We start from the raw sequence: 16,206 nt of genomic DNA on the forward strand, positions 1-16,206 counted from the left end.
TCATGATTTTTCTACTGACTGGAGACAAGGTTATGAGTCTACTTGTAAAAATGAAAGCAAATTCTGAAAGATTATTTTGCCCCAAAGTCTCTAAAAGAAATATAACATCTATTTTACCCAAATGTGGCTCATGAACATTTTAGGACTTAAGTTTTTGAGCTTGGCAAATCTGACTATTCTATAGTCATTGAGCAGATACTTTTCGTTAGGCAGTAGCATGAAGGGTCCTGCCTAAGGACCCAACTGGAAGGTGTTCCAGTTGGCCAGTGTGGGATTCAAACTCGGGTTTCCCACATGACAGACAGATGCCCTGCTAAATGAGCTATCCAGCTGCTTTTGCAGTTATCCCACAGGCAACTATAAGAATAGAATACATAAAACCCTTCGAAATTTACTTTACACCGTATGATGCACACAATACTTAAACTACACCCAGTTAGAACAGAAATTTATAAAGAGAAGTTGTTTTTGAGATAATTTTTAGACTGATTTTCAGTTACCGTTAAATGATGCCATGAAATGACAAACTTTTCACCACAGACACTACCTACTCAGTGTGGGCAGGATCAGCTGATTAAAAATGCGAGTCTGAGGTTGCAGTGATACAGAGAGAAGACAGCCCACCTGCCAGCGTTTATTATATTGCAATGATTTAATAGATGCTTTTATCTAAACTGAGGACTACATAAAAGTAGAGAGTAGTTATTGCACAGAGTTTGCAACATGCTTTTAGTTCAGAAGTCTCTGAATATACGAAGAGATTATATCTACTTAGTGATAAAGCTCAACTCTGTTTTCTTTAAAGAGCAAAATATTGATCTGTGAATCTAGTAATTAAACCCTTAAATACCTAAATTTATTTAAATTTATAAAAAAAAAAAAAAAAAACAATAAAAAACGAGGAAAAAAATAACAAAAAGAAAAAAGATTATTTTTATTTTATTTAAAGGACAAATTTGTGACAATAGGGGTTAAAAACATGCTCATGTATTCACCAGCAATGCCCACTTTATGCTTTTTAATGTGATTCCTATGATTTATGTTATATGCTGTGCAGTGGAAACCATCATAGAACACAGTGAAAGTGTGTTGTTTTGTTCTCTGCTGGACAGACATTATTTTTGTGCCCATAAGTGATGATTTGTTCTGATTCTCTCTCCAAGGTCTGCAGTGTTTCTATGTCACCAAGTACACTGTTTAAAAAAGATAAAGGGAACACATACTCATTAGCATGTAAATCAAAGTCAGTCATACTTCTGGATATCAATCTGTCCAGCTAGGAAGTAACACTGATTGTGAATCAATTTCACCAGCTGTTGTACAAATGGAACTGACAACAGGTGGAAATGTGAGGCAAATAGCAAGACAGCCTATGTAAAGGAATGGTTCTGCCACTAGAGGTAACTTGAGGTGGTGTCTGCAACTCACAAAAGTTGTTCAGGTAGTGCAGCTTATCCGGGATGGCACATCAGTCTGGGCTGTGGCAGGGTTTGCTGTGCCAGCACTGTGTGGAGAGCATGGAGGAGATACCAGGAGACGTAGAGGCGAGCTGTAGCAGGACAACAACCTAGCAGCAATGGTATGAGGGCCCAACGTCCACAAGGGGGACCCCTGCTCACAGCCCAACATGTAGCCCAATTTGTCAGAGAACATCAGGATTGGCAGATTGTCCATTGGCTCCCAGAGTTCACAGATGAGAGCAGGTTCACAGTGAGCACATTTGACAGACATGAGAGATTCTGGAGATGGAGAACGTCCTGCATCATCCTCCAGCATTACCAGTTGTAGTAGTTGGCCAGCAATGGTCTGGGGAGGCATATCCTTGGAGGGCCTTCACAGACCTCCATGTGCTAGCCTGAGGTACCTTGAGAGCCTTTAGGTACCGAGATGAGACCCTCAGACCCTTTGCAGATCATATGCTGCTACAGCAGGACTTGGGTTCCTTCTGTTACGGGATAATGCTCAGCCTCATGTGACTGGAGTGTGTCAGCAGTTCCTGCATGACGAAGGCATTAATGGTATGGACACATGAATCCAATCAATCACCTCTGGGACATCATGTTTCGTTCCATCCATTGCACCACAGACTGTCCAGGGGTTGACTGATACCCTGATCCTGGTCTGGGAGGAGATCCCTCGGGAAAGCATCCGTTGTCTCATCAGGAGCATGCCCAGATGTTCTAGGGAGTGCATATAGGCATGTGGAGGCCACACGTACTACTGAACCTCATTTTGAATTATCTTGAGTAATTTCCACAGAAGTTGGGTCAGTCTGTGCTCTGATCTTTCTGCTTTTATTTTGAGCATAATTCTGAATCCAGACCTTCATGGGTTACTGATTTTGATTTCTATTGATCACTCTTATGTTATTTTGTCCTCAACACATTCCACTATGTATGAATAAAGATTATCAACTGAAATGTTTCATTCATTAATATCTAAAATGTGGTGTTTAGGTGTTCCCTTTATTGTTTTAAGCAGTGTAATATCAGATCAGCTGCTTTTGGACGTCTGCTGGTAAAGTATCAGTTAGAATCCCTTTGAAGGTACTACCTACAAAAACAGTGTGCCTCAGCCTACTATTGTACTAACCTTTTCTTCTACCATTATCATCAGGTTAAATATTCTGATTTTATTTTACCCGCTAATTCATATCTAACTACTTTATTCTCCTTTCTTTCCAATCAAAGATCAAATATCAGACCAGAGAACGCCAACTACAATTCCCACCAGTTCAAGATGCACACATTTGAAAGGATCACTTCCTGTAACTACTGTCACCTTTTACTCAGGTGAGATTCAGACTCATTGCAGAGCAGACTGATCTATACTGACTAATAATGTGCATGAAGTATGATGAAGTACCAGTAACCTAAAAATACTGAATTGTACCTTCACATCCCACTTTAGGATGGCAAACATGCATGTTATTCCACTAGTAGTATCCCTTATATCTGCAAACACACTATTAAATCTTTTTTATATTTAAAGAGGAACAAATGACACTCTATACACAGTCCTCGGTCACCTTTCCTTAAGTTTTTAAAGGAAAACAAGATAATGTTACTTTAGTCCTCAGCTTGAATAAAAAAAAACTTACTGAGATTTAGTTGAAGTAAATATCCACCAGTTTGATATAGACTGTTACTGTCGCTGTCTCTGTTTTCAGCTCATAGTGTTAGTTTTATGGTTTTGGAAAGCTGAAGGACATTTGCTGTGTCATTTCACTTATCTTGACAGTGTGACAGAAGCCAGAAAATTCTAAATGTCAAGGTGTTTCTGGTCTGGATGCTGTCGTACATGAAATATATCCAGTATTTTACTGTCTCTAGGGGCATCTTTAACCAGGGTTATCTCTGTCAAAAATGTGGCCTGGGGGCTCATAAGGAGTGTTTGGGTCGACTGGGAGTCTGTGGGAGAACAGGTGAGACAAAAAAAAACCTTCCCAAATTATTATTAGTCCAATTTTTTATTTTTTTTGGATGACCTTTCCTTACCAGGTCTCAGTATACACATATACATACAAAAAGATCAAAATTTAAAAGGCAGATTCTCATGAAATTTACTTTTCACACTCATGCTCCTTAGAGGAGGACCTTACATGTCGGCCATCCTGTGAGCTTTTCCCTAATTCCACACTTGTTTGATATCTGATTTTTGATATGCTGAGAAGTCTTTTAAGTATTAGGGTCCTCATGTTGAAATCTGCAGATGCTTTAACTACTTAACTTTGACTAACATTTTACCGTCAGGGTAAAATGTCCCATTTTAATGTGTACATATTTTCCCAAAACAGCAACTAAACTAAATTCTGCATTAGGAAAGTGATAAATAAAGCATAATATGTTTTCAATTTTTACATTTTTTTCAGTCGTATAGAACTTCAGTAGTCGTTGAATCTTAATGCTTTGTCTATTTTAATGTCTGTGTCTCAGGTTGAGGTAGGTTTCTCTCAGAATTCAGACAGCTGAAGCCAGCCCAGGCCTTTGACAAGCATTTTTAGCAGAAGTGCTGTGGTCTTTATGCATTCAGAGGCGCAATGAGGGCCAGCAGAGGTTGACAGCTGAGGTTGTATGTCAAGAAGCCACCACACTCTCATATTGTATTCCACTCACTGTATCTGTTTCTCACCTGCCTGCAGATCCTGTCAAGCCGAGGCCCAAGGTAAGACCTGAACTGTTTCTCTTCTTTGACTTAGACATCTAAGCTAACATAATTGGTGAGGCGTAACATAGCAGCTGCACTCCTAATCACACGCGCTCTTATCGGATAAAAAAAAAACAAGGAAGGATTTTGTCATCCACATCAACAATCAAAGTTTTTGTTATTTTAATAAGTTGGTTGTGCTGGTGAGCAATTTATACTTAAACATTCTGAAGGGAAGGAACATACTAATACGAGGCGTGGTTATTAGATAATGCTGTAGATAAGATTATTTAATGTTGTGTTCTCTTTATGATGTCTTAGATGCATGGTCACTGTCTTCTTTACTTGTGGAGCAGATGCACAGCAGATGTTTTTGGGTGCAGGTTTGATTTTAGGGATCAGAAAAAATGGTTTATAATGCTAGATTAGGGGCCTTATTATGAGTGCAGAGTGGCCATGTGCTGCTATGATTGTGCTGATATGTTGTCCTGCCTTTGCACCCCTTAAGACAGCGGATAAAGAATGCAGTTGTCTTTATTCCCACAACTGTGGACTCTTTCCCTAACTGACTCTCACAAAGTGAAAACACTTGGTGCATCATGATACACAAAACAGGACAAAGAAAACTGAGGCCCAAGCAAACCACTTTGCAAATCATCACATTTTATTCTATTATTTTCCACTCCAGCCACCTTTCTCTGTAAGCAATAGTGGGTTTAACTGTAACATTGCTTTCAACATGTTGTATTAAAAATGTAACAAACAAAAATATGTTTAGTATCTACGTTTAAAATTACAGTTTAGTGAGTGATTGACAAAATTTGTCTCGGGGCAAACAGGTGGACCAGCAAATAATCTGGGTATTAGGTATTTAGACTTGATGACAACAGTCTAGTGCAAATCTTTGTGTAGTTTTTTCTGGTTCTGTGCCACTATAATGAAAATAGGTCCTGATAAGAATCAAGGAAAAGTCACCCGCTTTACCCCGGAGCTCACTGTCAGTTCCTTGTGATAATGAAAGCAGTAGAAAGTAACTGGTACTATTTTGTTGTGGAAGCACTAACCTGACTTGTTAGACGATCTTAATGACCCAAGTCATAAATGGAAACTGATTAGAAAATTAATCTCACATAGAATATAAAATAGTTAAAAAAAAAGCTTTAGAACTTTTGTTAAAATGTCTGTATAATACACCTATTGTAGTCCACTTTTTAATTAGTTTGTCTCCTCCAAGACTGTAATGGAAAAACTTGTCCAAAGTTTGCTAACTACATTTTTAATGAGGCTGGCGGCTGAGCAGCATCAGGAGCTCTGTTTGGCCAGACTTCTGTCAGCGTGTAACAGCTGGCAAATCACAGCTCCCGGTGATGCTGTAGTTTTAGAACATGTAGGTGGAGCACTACTTAAAATTCCCAGAACTGAAGGAAAGCTTTAACTGAGCTCTGTAAAAGTCAGCCATCCATTCATGCAAAAACAGTTGTGTCTTTGGAAATTGTAATGATACAAATAATTTTCACTTCCCAGACATTCTTAATTTGGCAGCTTGTTCCACTTTTTTTGTGGCAGGTTTTTATTGCTATCAGATGATGGCTGAAAGGATGATGAGTTTTTAGATTTTCCCCAAAACATTTTTTAATAAGCCAATTACCATTTATTACTTTTAAATTGGTTAGATCAAAACATTTGAAGGATATAAAACATTGAAATGATTGCAGTATGACTCATTTTTCAGGTCAGCCTGATCCTGAACTGCAGCCAAGAATTTCTATCTCTATATTTATCTATCTTTCTTGATTTCATATTTTTTCCCCCTTCCCTCTGTTTTCTTTTCTTTCTTTCTCTATTTACAGGACAGCACGATACCGCCAAGCCCAGGTCAGCATGGTTTGACTGCTTGAATACTTTTCTGACCCTGCAGAGGGTTTTATGTGGTACCTTTTATCCTTCTTCGATTTCTAGTCTGTGGCAAAACCCAGCACAGACAAAATGGAAAGGATGTGTTTAGTCTAACTAAAGCTGTTCTTTATACCAGGGTTACTCTTATCCACATCTGATCCAGATGATGACTTTAAGTGAACTTGTAGATATTTTGATAATTTTCACGTTGACATGAAACAAAACCTTTTTTTTTTTCTTAGAAATTTGCTGACATGAATAACCTTGTTCACACACACACATTAGAAAATCATGGCATATATTTGAGTAAGAAGATGCAGAAAGAATCCTTTAACTAGAGCACAAAAGCCTCCTTCTCTCCCCACATGCTGTGATTCCTAAACCCTAGACGGCATTGAGATGAATTGGTGTGGGTGGAATCATTACGTGAACCACGCAAGAGAAATGCTGGCAGAAAAGCACTTCCAGCAGTCTATGTTCCCCCGTCTCAACTGCTGAGCTGTGCCTTTGTGATAAATCAATTTCCATAAGGGGTTTATGAGAAAGACAGCCGTGCTTATTGTTCTTATTAAAAACATGAATGTGAGATATTCCATTCATCTGAGGTCACAGTCAGCTAATAGTTTCCTCGGGCTGGTTTGCAGGGGAGCTGGAAGGGTGCTCTGTCTGAGGGAGACTAGATATGTGAGTCAAGGGAGAGTAAGCGCCTGTGTCTTTAAAGTTGGCAGGGGTGTTTAGTCTTTGCTTTAGCCCCATGCTAGTGGCTGTATTTGTCTACCATGCTGAGGAATGTTTGGTGCTACACTGTTCTGGTATCAAAGAGATGGATTTCCTGCACTGGCAAATTGCCGCTTTTAGGATACTGCCGTTTAGTGGTTAAGATCTCTATTGGAAAAGAGTGTTTGCAAAAGCATTTATGAATTGTATTAGAGGTCAAGTTTGATAAAAAAAAAACAAACAAAAAAAAACAATGGGATAATGGCAATAGGAGATTTTTTTCTATTAATATTAGTGCTGTATAAGTCTTTCAATATATTTGTATATAATACTTGAAAAAAAAAAACAAACAAAAACACACATTTTTCTATGTATTCTGCATAGAGTATGTATACTCTATGTATTTTTGTCTACAAAGGTTTTTAAATATGTCTGTGTAACAAATACTTGCGAATTGCGAAAAAAAATTGAATGATTCTTAAATGCTAATCCCATAACCAGTTTAAAATGGTAAATAAAAAAAGGCTCCTTAAAAATGCTAAACCTGACAGTAACATGTTTGAGTTGAAAAACAGGAACCCTGAGAAACTGAGTTAGAGAGGGGTATACAACTCTATGAAAGCCTGATCATATACCAACATAAAGAAAAACATATATTTTGAAGATTCAAAGAATCCTGAGGTTGTATGTTAAGAATCCAGAGGGATCGCTGCATTACAAACACATAGTTGTGCAGTGGAAAACTGCTTTGACTACATCCATTATTAAACATCAGTATGCTGCTGCTTTCACACTGTTTAAACTATGTCAGACAAAGAAAAAACACAGTATAGGCAGATCTGACGACCGTTTTGTGCGTTTAGCTATCTTGCAGCGCCGCCATTTTTGCAGTGGCAACCTCGTATCTGGTGCAGACATTGACAGCAGAGTGAATATCTGATGTTAGGCAGTGGCCCACAGTTACTGATGGAGGTATCTTATCTGCCATATTGAAGTTGTTTTGTTTTTCGTGTTAGGCATTGGTTAAAACAATAACCAGAATAAAGAAAGGAGAAACACACAGAAAAAAGTCTGCTAGACATTCCTTCCCATCTCAGTTTAATTACTGAAAACTACTTTACTGTTCATCCAAACTGTAACAGCAGAATCTCTCCATGTCTCACCCCTGCATGAAGTATAACTTAATAAAGTTTTGTAAATTAGACATTTTTCTGATCTGCTGTATGCAAGACAATTTTATTTGTATAGCACAATTCAACAACAGGGTCATTCAAAGTGCTTTATAGAAACACTGAAACATCAGAAAAGAAGAAGCATAATTTAACATTAAAAATAAAAGAGAAAGGAAAAAAGAACATTGGATTAAAAACTATTAAGACATGATCAAGATTAAAAATTCCAGCTTAAAAGAAACAGATGCAGATTTGGACTTTTAAAGGCCAAATAAGTAACAATGACACCCAGTGTTTCAAATCAGAACTGCAGTTGAAAGAGAAAAACACGAGAGCGTTCTTCCTCCCTTTCCCCCCTCCTCCTCGGAGAGTTTCATGCAGGTTTGTTTTTGGAACTTATCAACACTGGATATTCTGGGTTAGAGTGAGGAGGTGGGGGGGGGGTCCAACTTTATCAAGAGCCAGCATCAGTAATGATACATAGATGCATTAGTGCATTTGGCACTGGTAACTCCCACATCTGTGAAGGCACCATTTATGCTCAGTGGTATCTACAGATTTTAGGGCCGCAGATGCCTCAATCTGTATGATGTCTTCATCAGGCAAGGTCGTGTTCATTTCAGCATTCTGGTGGTGTACAGCCCCCTATCCCTAGTGCCATTACACATTTGTCAAGGGGCATCATCTTGTTGATTTTTATTCTATTTTCAATTTTATATCCAGTAGAAATCATTGCATTATGTTTTGTTTTAAATGGCATACATACACTTTTAGAAACAGGTTTGTAGGTCATGAGCACACAACAGTGAAGCTGTGTTGCAGAATTTTGTTTATGGTGTTGAAAGGACTAAAAAAGATTAGTTTTAAGCAGCAACTTTTCTGCAGACAAAAGTTTTGTTTTTGCTGACTTACAGGGGTTTAATTTGTCACTTTTCTGAAGTAAGAGTAATCTCCAGAGTGTGTGACTTAAGTGCCATGTGTGAGATTAGCTGGCTGTTTTCAGGCACAACACTCTTTGTTTATTATTTATCAGTCATCTCCAACTGCTAAAAAGTTCGTTATACCCATGTTTTCCTGGTTTAATGAACAAATTTTGAACAGTACTTAAAAAATTTAAATGTATTGTTTTGCCATGTTCTGCATATACTCTGTGTTACTTAGGGTGTAATAAGACCTCCAGATAAATGCAGAGAATTTGAATATGAATATGTTTGTTTTCCCTGTGCGCAGGTTTAGCCAGGATGGTTGTGATCAGAGACTACAGTGGTAACCCCAGTCCCCAGTGTGGGACCCCACTAAGCATTCATGTGGGGGATGTCATTGAGCTGATGTTTGCTGACCTGAACAGCTCCTGGTGGCAGGTGTGTGTCATTCAGCTCATTCTTGTTTTATGTCTATATCAGTGACCCTATGAAGAAACATCATGTTAGGGCTCACTCTGCTGGTGTGGTTATCTCCTGAAAATCCCACAGTGTGACAAAGAAAATAAACCTGTCAAAAAAACACAAGTGTAATGACATCAACAATTTATCTCCCCATGATCATTATCACTGATAAATTACTTATTGTCCTGTGGCTGTTCATCATGTTATGTCTCCTGTCAGGTGAGTCACAAATGTATTAGGACGAGGTCAGCTGCAATTAGAAATATCAGTTGAAGATCTATATGAACTCCACTGGACCCTGGTTACATTACAAATAGGGTATCTGTCATTTCTTTCTGTCTTTAGATTGGATTCAAACCTACATTAGATGATCTAACCAATTAGTGGCTTGACTTGATTAATTAAGTGCAACAACGAAACAATAAACAGCAGACGCTTCAGCCTCTGAAGGATGTTATAATGGTGGTGCACATCCTCTTGTTCTGGCACATTTTGCACCCCTCTCACGATGTCAACCAGCGGTTGAGGGTGTTTGACCTTATCTATTTTTGAAAGGATGGCGATTTATCTGTGGTCTTCTGGCAGCCTCCCTTAGTGTTTCTCAACCTGTTTTTTATGGCGGAATTGGAGCCTCATCCTCCTTCTGGTGCTGCTCCAATCAGACTGCAGACTCTTGCCAGTGGCACGGCTGGGAGTGGGCAGTTAGCCCAATTTCCGGTGCTGCGTGTTTCTCTCTCTGTTGTGACATAGCACAAGGTGGAGGGTGAGGACATGAATGCCAGGAGACTTCGTGTAAGCGAGTAGAATAGCAACCAGAATGTCATGCTCAGTACATGGCACTGCATTGTTTGCTACCATGGTAACAATGCATGCTGGAAGGGGGATAATCAGAGGAATAATGTGATGACACATATTAGTGTATTCCTGCCTGCTACATAATGATACTGTAAACAGCTTAACTAAAAGCTATGCTGTTGAATTTATAATCAATCAGAAGTGCAGTGCAGTGCATTTTGATATTGTTTATACTACCAGTTTCATCAAAGTACATAAGGCGATGTGCAGGCATACATATGTTGACAAAACTGTAAGTTGTTTAAATATAATTGCTTGCTATTTCTCTCCCTTCCTGTCTGCAATAATTATTATTAGTGATTAGTCTACCTAAAAAGGTCATTTTATGTTTATTTAAATCAGCATGTCAGATTTAAATTGACACTATATATATATATATATATATATATATATATATATATATATATATATATATATATATATATATATATTTATATTTTAATAATTATTTATTTATTTGTTTTTAGTGTACAATTGTTTGGAAAAAAGTGGTTTTACTACTGCTAAACAAGTCATTTATGTCCACAGACACACCGGATCTTCCTATGTCTAGTTGCACTGCCATGCCACCATCTTATTAGACAGACAAAATACTGTTTTCATCTTGGCTGAACTTTGTAATGTCTGCAGTTAAATGCCAGAACACCCAAAAGATTGAATATTAAATGGTTCACATTCAGGCTGAATAGAATGAGCTTAAAGACCTTATTGCTCACAAAACAATAGTTTTTCATATCTTTTTACCTTTTCAATAAGGCTCTGTCTTTTAAAGCCTCCTTCTAAGAAGCCTGACTGGTGAGTTTAATCAGGTGAAAAAAATAAATAAAAACTTAAACTGGCTTATGCAGTTCTCTGTGTGAGCTGAGTCGGCTCCAACAAATTCTTGAAACTCTGTTGGAAAAGTTAATAAATCTCTCTTTGTCTGACACTGGCACATTCACAATGAAGTTGATTAATGTTCTCTTTCCATGATAAGGTTAAGTAAATTAATAAATGAATAACAAGCTACAGTTGGGGGAGAGACAACTTTAAAAATGACTACTTTCCACAATGTAAGCTGTTATAGTTTTTTTTCTTACTTGCAAAGTAAATACCTTTTATAAAATGTTCTAAGAGGAAATGTTGAGCAAGCAACACTTAAAGTAACACAACCCCTGATTTTGTTTATTTAATCCAAATTAGTCCTAAAGTTCCCACAGACTGACTGTCCCGCTATTATTTTCAGTCAATTTTTTTTTTTTTTTTTTTTTTGCTTTGACAAGATGTGGCGGCCACTCAGGTAAAACAACTGTTAGCTACATTAGCTGTGCAACATACTAATACAATTTATTTTAGGTTAGTTTATTTATAAAGCTCCAATTCACAGCATGTGTCATCTCAGGATACTTGAAGGAAAGAACAAACAAGTCCAATTAAATCCAGTTATAATCTAATTAATTCTAAGTCAATCCAGTCCAGTTTTTTGCAGTCCAATTCAATCCAATCAATCAGAGAATTATAGCTGTGTTTATAAAATGCCAAATAATAATAATCAAAAAAAGCCCAGCTGAACAAACCAGCAGATTGCATTGAATTTTCACTTCGAATCCACTCCCCGCCCTGAACGCACATGGTCTATTGGGCCACAGTGGAGAACAGAACTCCCTTTTAAACGTGGAAGAGACCTTCATCAGACCAGCATCAGGAAGGACAGCCATCTGCCTCGATCATTTGGCTGGTGAGAGAACTGGAGAGAGACACAAACAAACACTAAAACACTAGACTAGGGATATCTGCTATGGGAAAGAGAGATGACAATAAATGTCATTGTGTAGAACCTGATTGGCTGTTAGAGTCACCTAATTTGACTCAGGTGTGTTGGTGCAGGGATACATGGAAAACCTGCTGGATTGCGGCCCTCGTAGGACCGAATTGAGTAGCCCTGGTCTATACTATACTACACAGAGATTTAAAAGCAAAGATAGCAAGGTGAGAAAGTATGGAGCACTGAAAATGCCATAATAAATACATAGATTAATGAAAATAAAATAAATACAGAAATAAATATATTTATTGCATTATTAAATAATGATTTATATATATATTATTTTGCTTTTATGCATAGATATGTTTATTTATTTCTACATTAGTTATGCATTTCTTTGCTGTATGGTGGGTATTTTTATTACATTCCAGATATTTAACAGACAGATAAAAGCCTTGTTAAACCCTGTAAGGATGGAAAAAGCCCGGAAGCATAGAATATGCTCAACTTTAGCTTAACCCTACCAAATCACATCAATGTCACTAGAGTCAAAAACTGAGATCCCACTCACCAGAGACATTCTCATCCATTTTTGAGCATCTTCAGTTTATGCATATAAATAGATGATTTGGAAAATCCTCAAAATAAAGCACAAGCTTTTACACTTGCAACAAGACCAGGTTGGCAAATGAGGAAATGCAGAAATCCTGACAATCCTGAAATGCACACAAGGGTGTTACTAGAACTCCACAAACAGCACATGCGAGATATTATTTACAAAGATAACACCTGCACATTTTATTAAAAACCATAAATATAGTTAGCGTCAGGCTGTATCAATCATAATTGGAGCATTGTTTATAAATTTATTTCATGGTGTTGCGCTGATTACAGTGATGCACATGAACAGCTGGTGGCAGTAATGAGCTGTAAAGTGTTGCATAATTTAATAAAAGAGAAGATAAATAGTTTCTATTTTGATATGACAGATAAAGTTTCAAAACATTTAATAAAAGGTTTTGTTTTCAACAAGTTTGTCGGGCCTTATAGTTACACACAATGCGATTTGGTGAGAAACACTGAATCTTAACAAAACTATGTTTGTTTGCAATGAAAACTCCACAGGGCACCTTTAATCTTCAGCGTCCCCAGTGGCGCCAGAGGATGGAATTACAGAACATTGAGAATTCATATCCCCTGTTACCCAGAAGGCAATTATCCCCCATCCCCCTGGCAGAACAATACAATCAATCACTGTAATTTCATTTGATCCTCTGGCTGCTGCCTGTTTATGCCAACAGAGTAATAAGTTTAATCTTTATCATACGCTTATCGAAAGCATAACAAATAGAGAAGGGCTCTCAAAAAAGCTTTGATGAAATGTTATTACACAGAATGAATCATAGAGATGGGTAAAGATTCGCTTTCCAATCTAGTTACTGCCAGGCCTTGAACGGCCCCAAAAAGCATTTCATACCCTAACAAAGAGCACTGAGGAGGGAAACATAAACAGGGCAGGAAGCTGCATGAAGAGCTCTCATCATTGCTTCTCGTCTTCTCAAATTCCCTGAATGGACTTTAAATTAACCTCAAATTCAGAGCTGGAAGCTTAGACTATCTCGAGCTTAATGCTGATATATATTCTTATTTCTGTCAACAAGTCCATGTACATGATGGGTAATTAAGGTTATAAAATAAACTGTCTGTATTGAAAATAAGTGATTATTTCATAATCGGTTTATTTTGCTGCAGACAGACGTTTGTCTTTTCTATGTTTGTTGAATGAATGAATGAATGATTTTCATGTAAAGCCTCTTGTTTGCTTCGGGCATGTTTGCTAAAAAGCAGTTTTGTGTCTTTTGTGGCATCCAGAGAGCTCACACTGTTTGGATATTCAAAGACCAGAATGAGATCCATTATTTAGTGTTAAACGAGGCTCTTGTTTTGATGCAGTACAAATCTAACTGCCGGCAGAGTTTGAACCATAATTAACTTGGGCTGCAAATTAGATGCACTGCTTGTTGTGTGCTAATTGCTGAGGATTTACTGGAGCGAGGGTGGGAGGCGAAGAGAAAAAGGAAGAGAAGGAGAGAGGGAGAAGTGTGGTTGCTCCCAGACAAATATAATGTGATTAACAAGCGGTTGCTATTGCAGGGCAAAATTCTGGCGACAAGCAAGATTGGCTTCTTTCCAAGTGATGCTGTGAGGCCTTGCCCATGTGTAAGTGTGCATATTTATCAAAATCAATAAGACAAAATTTAGTGTGATTACAGTGCATTCAGTGGATAATGGCCACTATTGATGTCTTGGCAAAGGGATTTAGTGCTTTGAATTGCATTTTTTTCTGCTGTTGAAGACTTATTTTAGCCATTAGAGGTGCCTTGAATATCACATTACCACAAATGACCTCCGCCCTGTGTATCGACTCCATTAAGACACAAAATAACCACAATTCTTTTCTATGCCAGGTTCCGAAACCCGTCAATTACTCTAACCAGCTATGGTAAGTGTCCAAAAAAACCTGGAGATTGTGTAAAATAAGGACAGTTTATTATTTTGCCATCTTATTGATTGCATTGAATGTTGTTATTCTCATGTTTAGAATGATTGATTGCAGTGTAAGTGCAGTAGTTGTTCATGGATGGTTCAGGTTTGCAGGGCCTATGGAGAGAAACCAGGCTGAGGTGGAGCTCTTGGACCGAGGAAACAGTACCTACCTAGTTCGACACAGGAGTAAAGAATGCAATGAATACGCCATCAGTATAAAGTAAGTGACACCAAGGAGTTCAGAGTGTTAATTTCCACATTAAATCAAGTACAATTCTCAATGCCATTTATCACAAGTTGAAGGAAAAGCAAAAAACATGCAGTAGACAGCAGTCTTGTGGGCAAAAACACCTTGTTGTGAGAAGTGAGAGACAAATGGCAAGAATAATTCTTGCAACAAAATGCCCACATGCAAATACCATTTCAGAAAAACACTTGATCTGAAAACAAATAGCACCATATATGTAAATAAGAAGGGCTGCAGCAGAAAGGGATCATGCTGTGATTCACTCACATTGATGAAAACTGAGAAGTTATGGTGGCTGTTTTATTATCGCCATCCTAGATGGGAAAAAGTGCTAATTATTAAAAAAAATAGACCATGTAAAGTGAATTATTAGAAAAATACCACCATTTTAATGAATGTTAGTATTTTTATTATTTATATGCACTTTTCAAGAACAAATGTCATAAAATTCTTTGTAGATATGAAACAACAAGGATAAAACAAAGTGATGTAATAGATACTACAGATTCCTGCCTTCATGTTACATTTACAGATATGTAGTCAAGAATTAAACTCAAATGTTTTTTTTTAATGGTCAGAAGATTAAAAACAATCCCTATCAATTTTTTATTTATTTATTTATTTTTTACTCTCCCCTTGAATGTACTCAGTAACCACATTAAAACCACTGATTTTTTTAAGCTGAAATCATCTTATTTCAAACAGTCTTGTCAGTGGTGGGATACAAAAAGCACAAATGGTAAGACTCAGTCCTCAAAGTAGATGTGCTTAGAGCAGGAAAAAAGATAAAGTGTAAGAATCTGAAACACTGTCGAGGGCCAAATCGCCACAGCTAGCTGACAGAGTATTTCCAGAACAGCAGGTCTTGTGGATTGTACGCAGGTGTTTGCACCTGCAAGATGTGATCCAAGGAAGGACAACCGGTGAACCAGCTCCATGGGATTAGGAGCGAAGATGTTCAGATCCTACACATCCCAACAAAGAGCGAGTAAATAGTTGAAAACCTTGATCCTGTCTATTACAGAGAGGTTCAGATCACACTGCTTAAAGGGCTGAACAGCTCCATACTGGTCCTAATATCCATGCTGTGCCTTATTCACCACTGAAACCACCTATAATGGACATGTGAGTGTCAGAACTGGATCAAGCAATGGAGCAATGGAAAAAAAGTGGACTGGTCTGATTGATCACTATTTCTTTTACATTATGTGGAGGCTGGGAAAGAGATGGCAGCAGGCAGCGCTGTGGGAAGACGACAAGCTGGCAGAGGCAGTGTGGTGCTCTCTCGGGAAACTTTCCCACCTGGCATTTATGATGTTACTTTGACATATACCCTCCACCTAAACATTGTTACACTGCATGTATTTAATGGCAAAATTGTTCTCTGATATCAGTGACCTCTTTCAGCAGGATAATGCACTCTGCCATACTGCAAAAATTGAGTTCGGGTTGATGGCCTGGTCTCTCAGTTCCCTAGATGTTAGTAGAAATGAGCAG

At 37.9% G+C, this 16,206-nt stretch overlaps 1 protein-coding gene across 1 annotated transcript in view; it reads left to right on the forward strand.

Moving 5' to 3' along the window:
• Positions 1 to 16,206, forward strand: part of LOC121644955 (guanine nucleotide exchange factor VAV3-like) — a 63,577-nt gene that overhangs the window by 30,698 nt on the left and 16,673 nt on the right. Inside the window, exons 16-23 of the mRNA XM_041993219.1 lie at positions 2,691 to 2,792; positions 3,333 to 3,424; positions 4,142 to 4,164; positions 5,997 to 6,021; positions 9,162 to 9,292; positions 14,070 to 14,135; positions 14,384 to 14,418; positions 14,566 to 14,682. Coding sequence (XP_041849153.1) covers positions 2,691 to 2,792; positions 3,333 to 3,424; positions 4,142 to 4,164; positions 5,997 to 6,021; positions 9,162 to 9,292; positions 14,070 to 14,135; positions 14,384 to 14,418; positions 14,566 to 14,682 — 591 coding nt within the window. The remainder of the gene's footprint in view (positions 1 to 2,690; positions 2,793 to 3,332; positions 3,425 to 4,141; positions 4,165 to 5,996; positions 6,022 to 9,161; positions 9,293 to 14,069; positions 14,136 to 14,383; positions 14,419 to 14,565; positions 14,683 to 16,206) is intronic.

This window comes from Melanotaenia boesemani, chromosome 8, assembly GCF_017639745.1.
Source record: "Melanotaenia boesemani isolate fMelBoe1 chromosome 8, fMelBoe1.pri, whole genome shotgun sequence".
NCBI lineage: Eukaryota > Metazoa > Chordata > Actinopteri > Atheriniformes > Melanotaeniidae > Melanotaenia > Melanotaenia boesemani.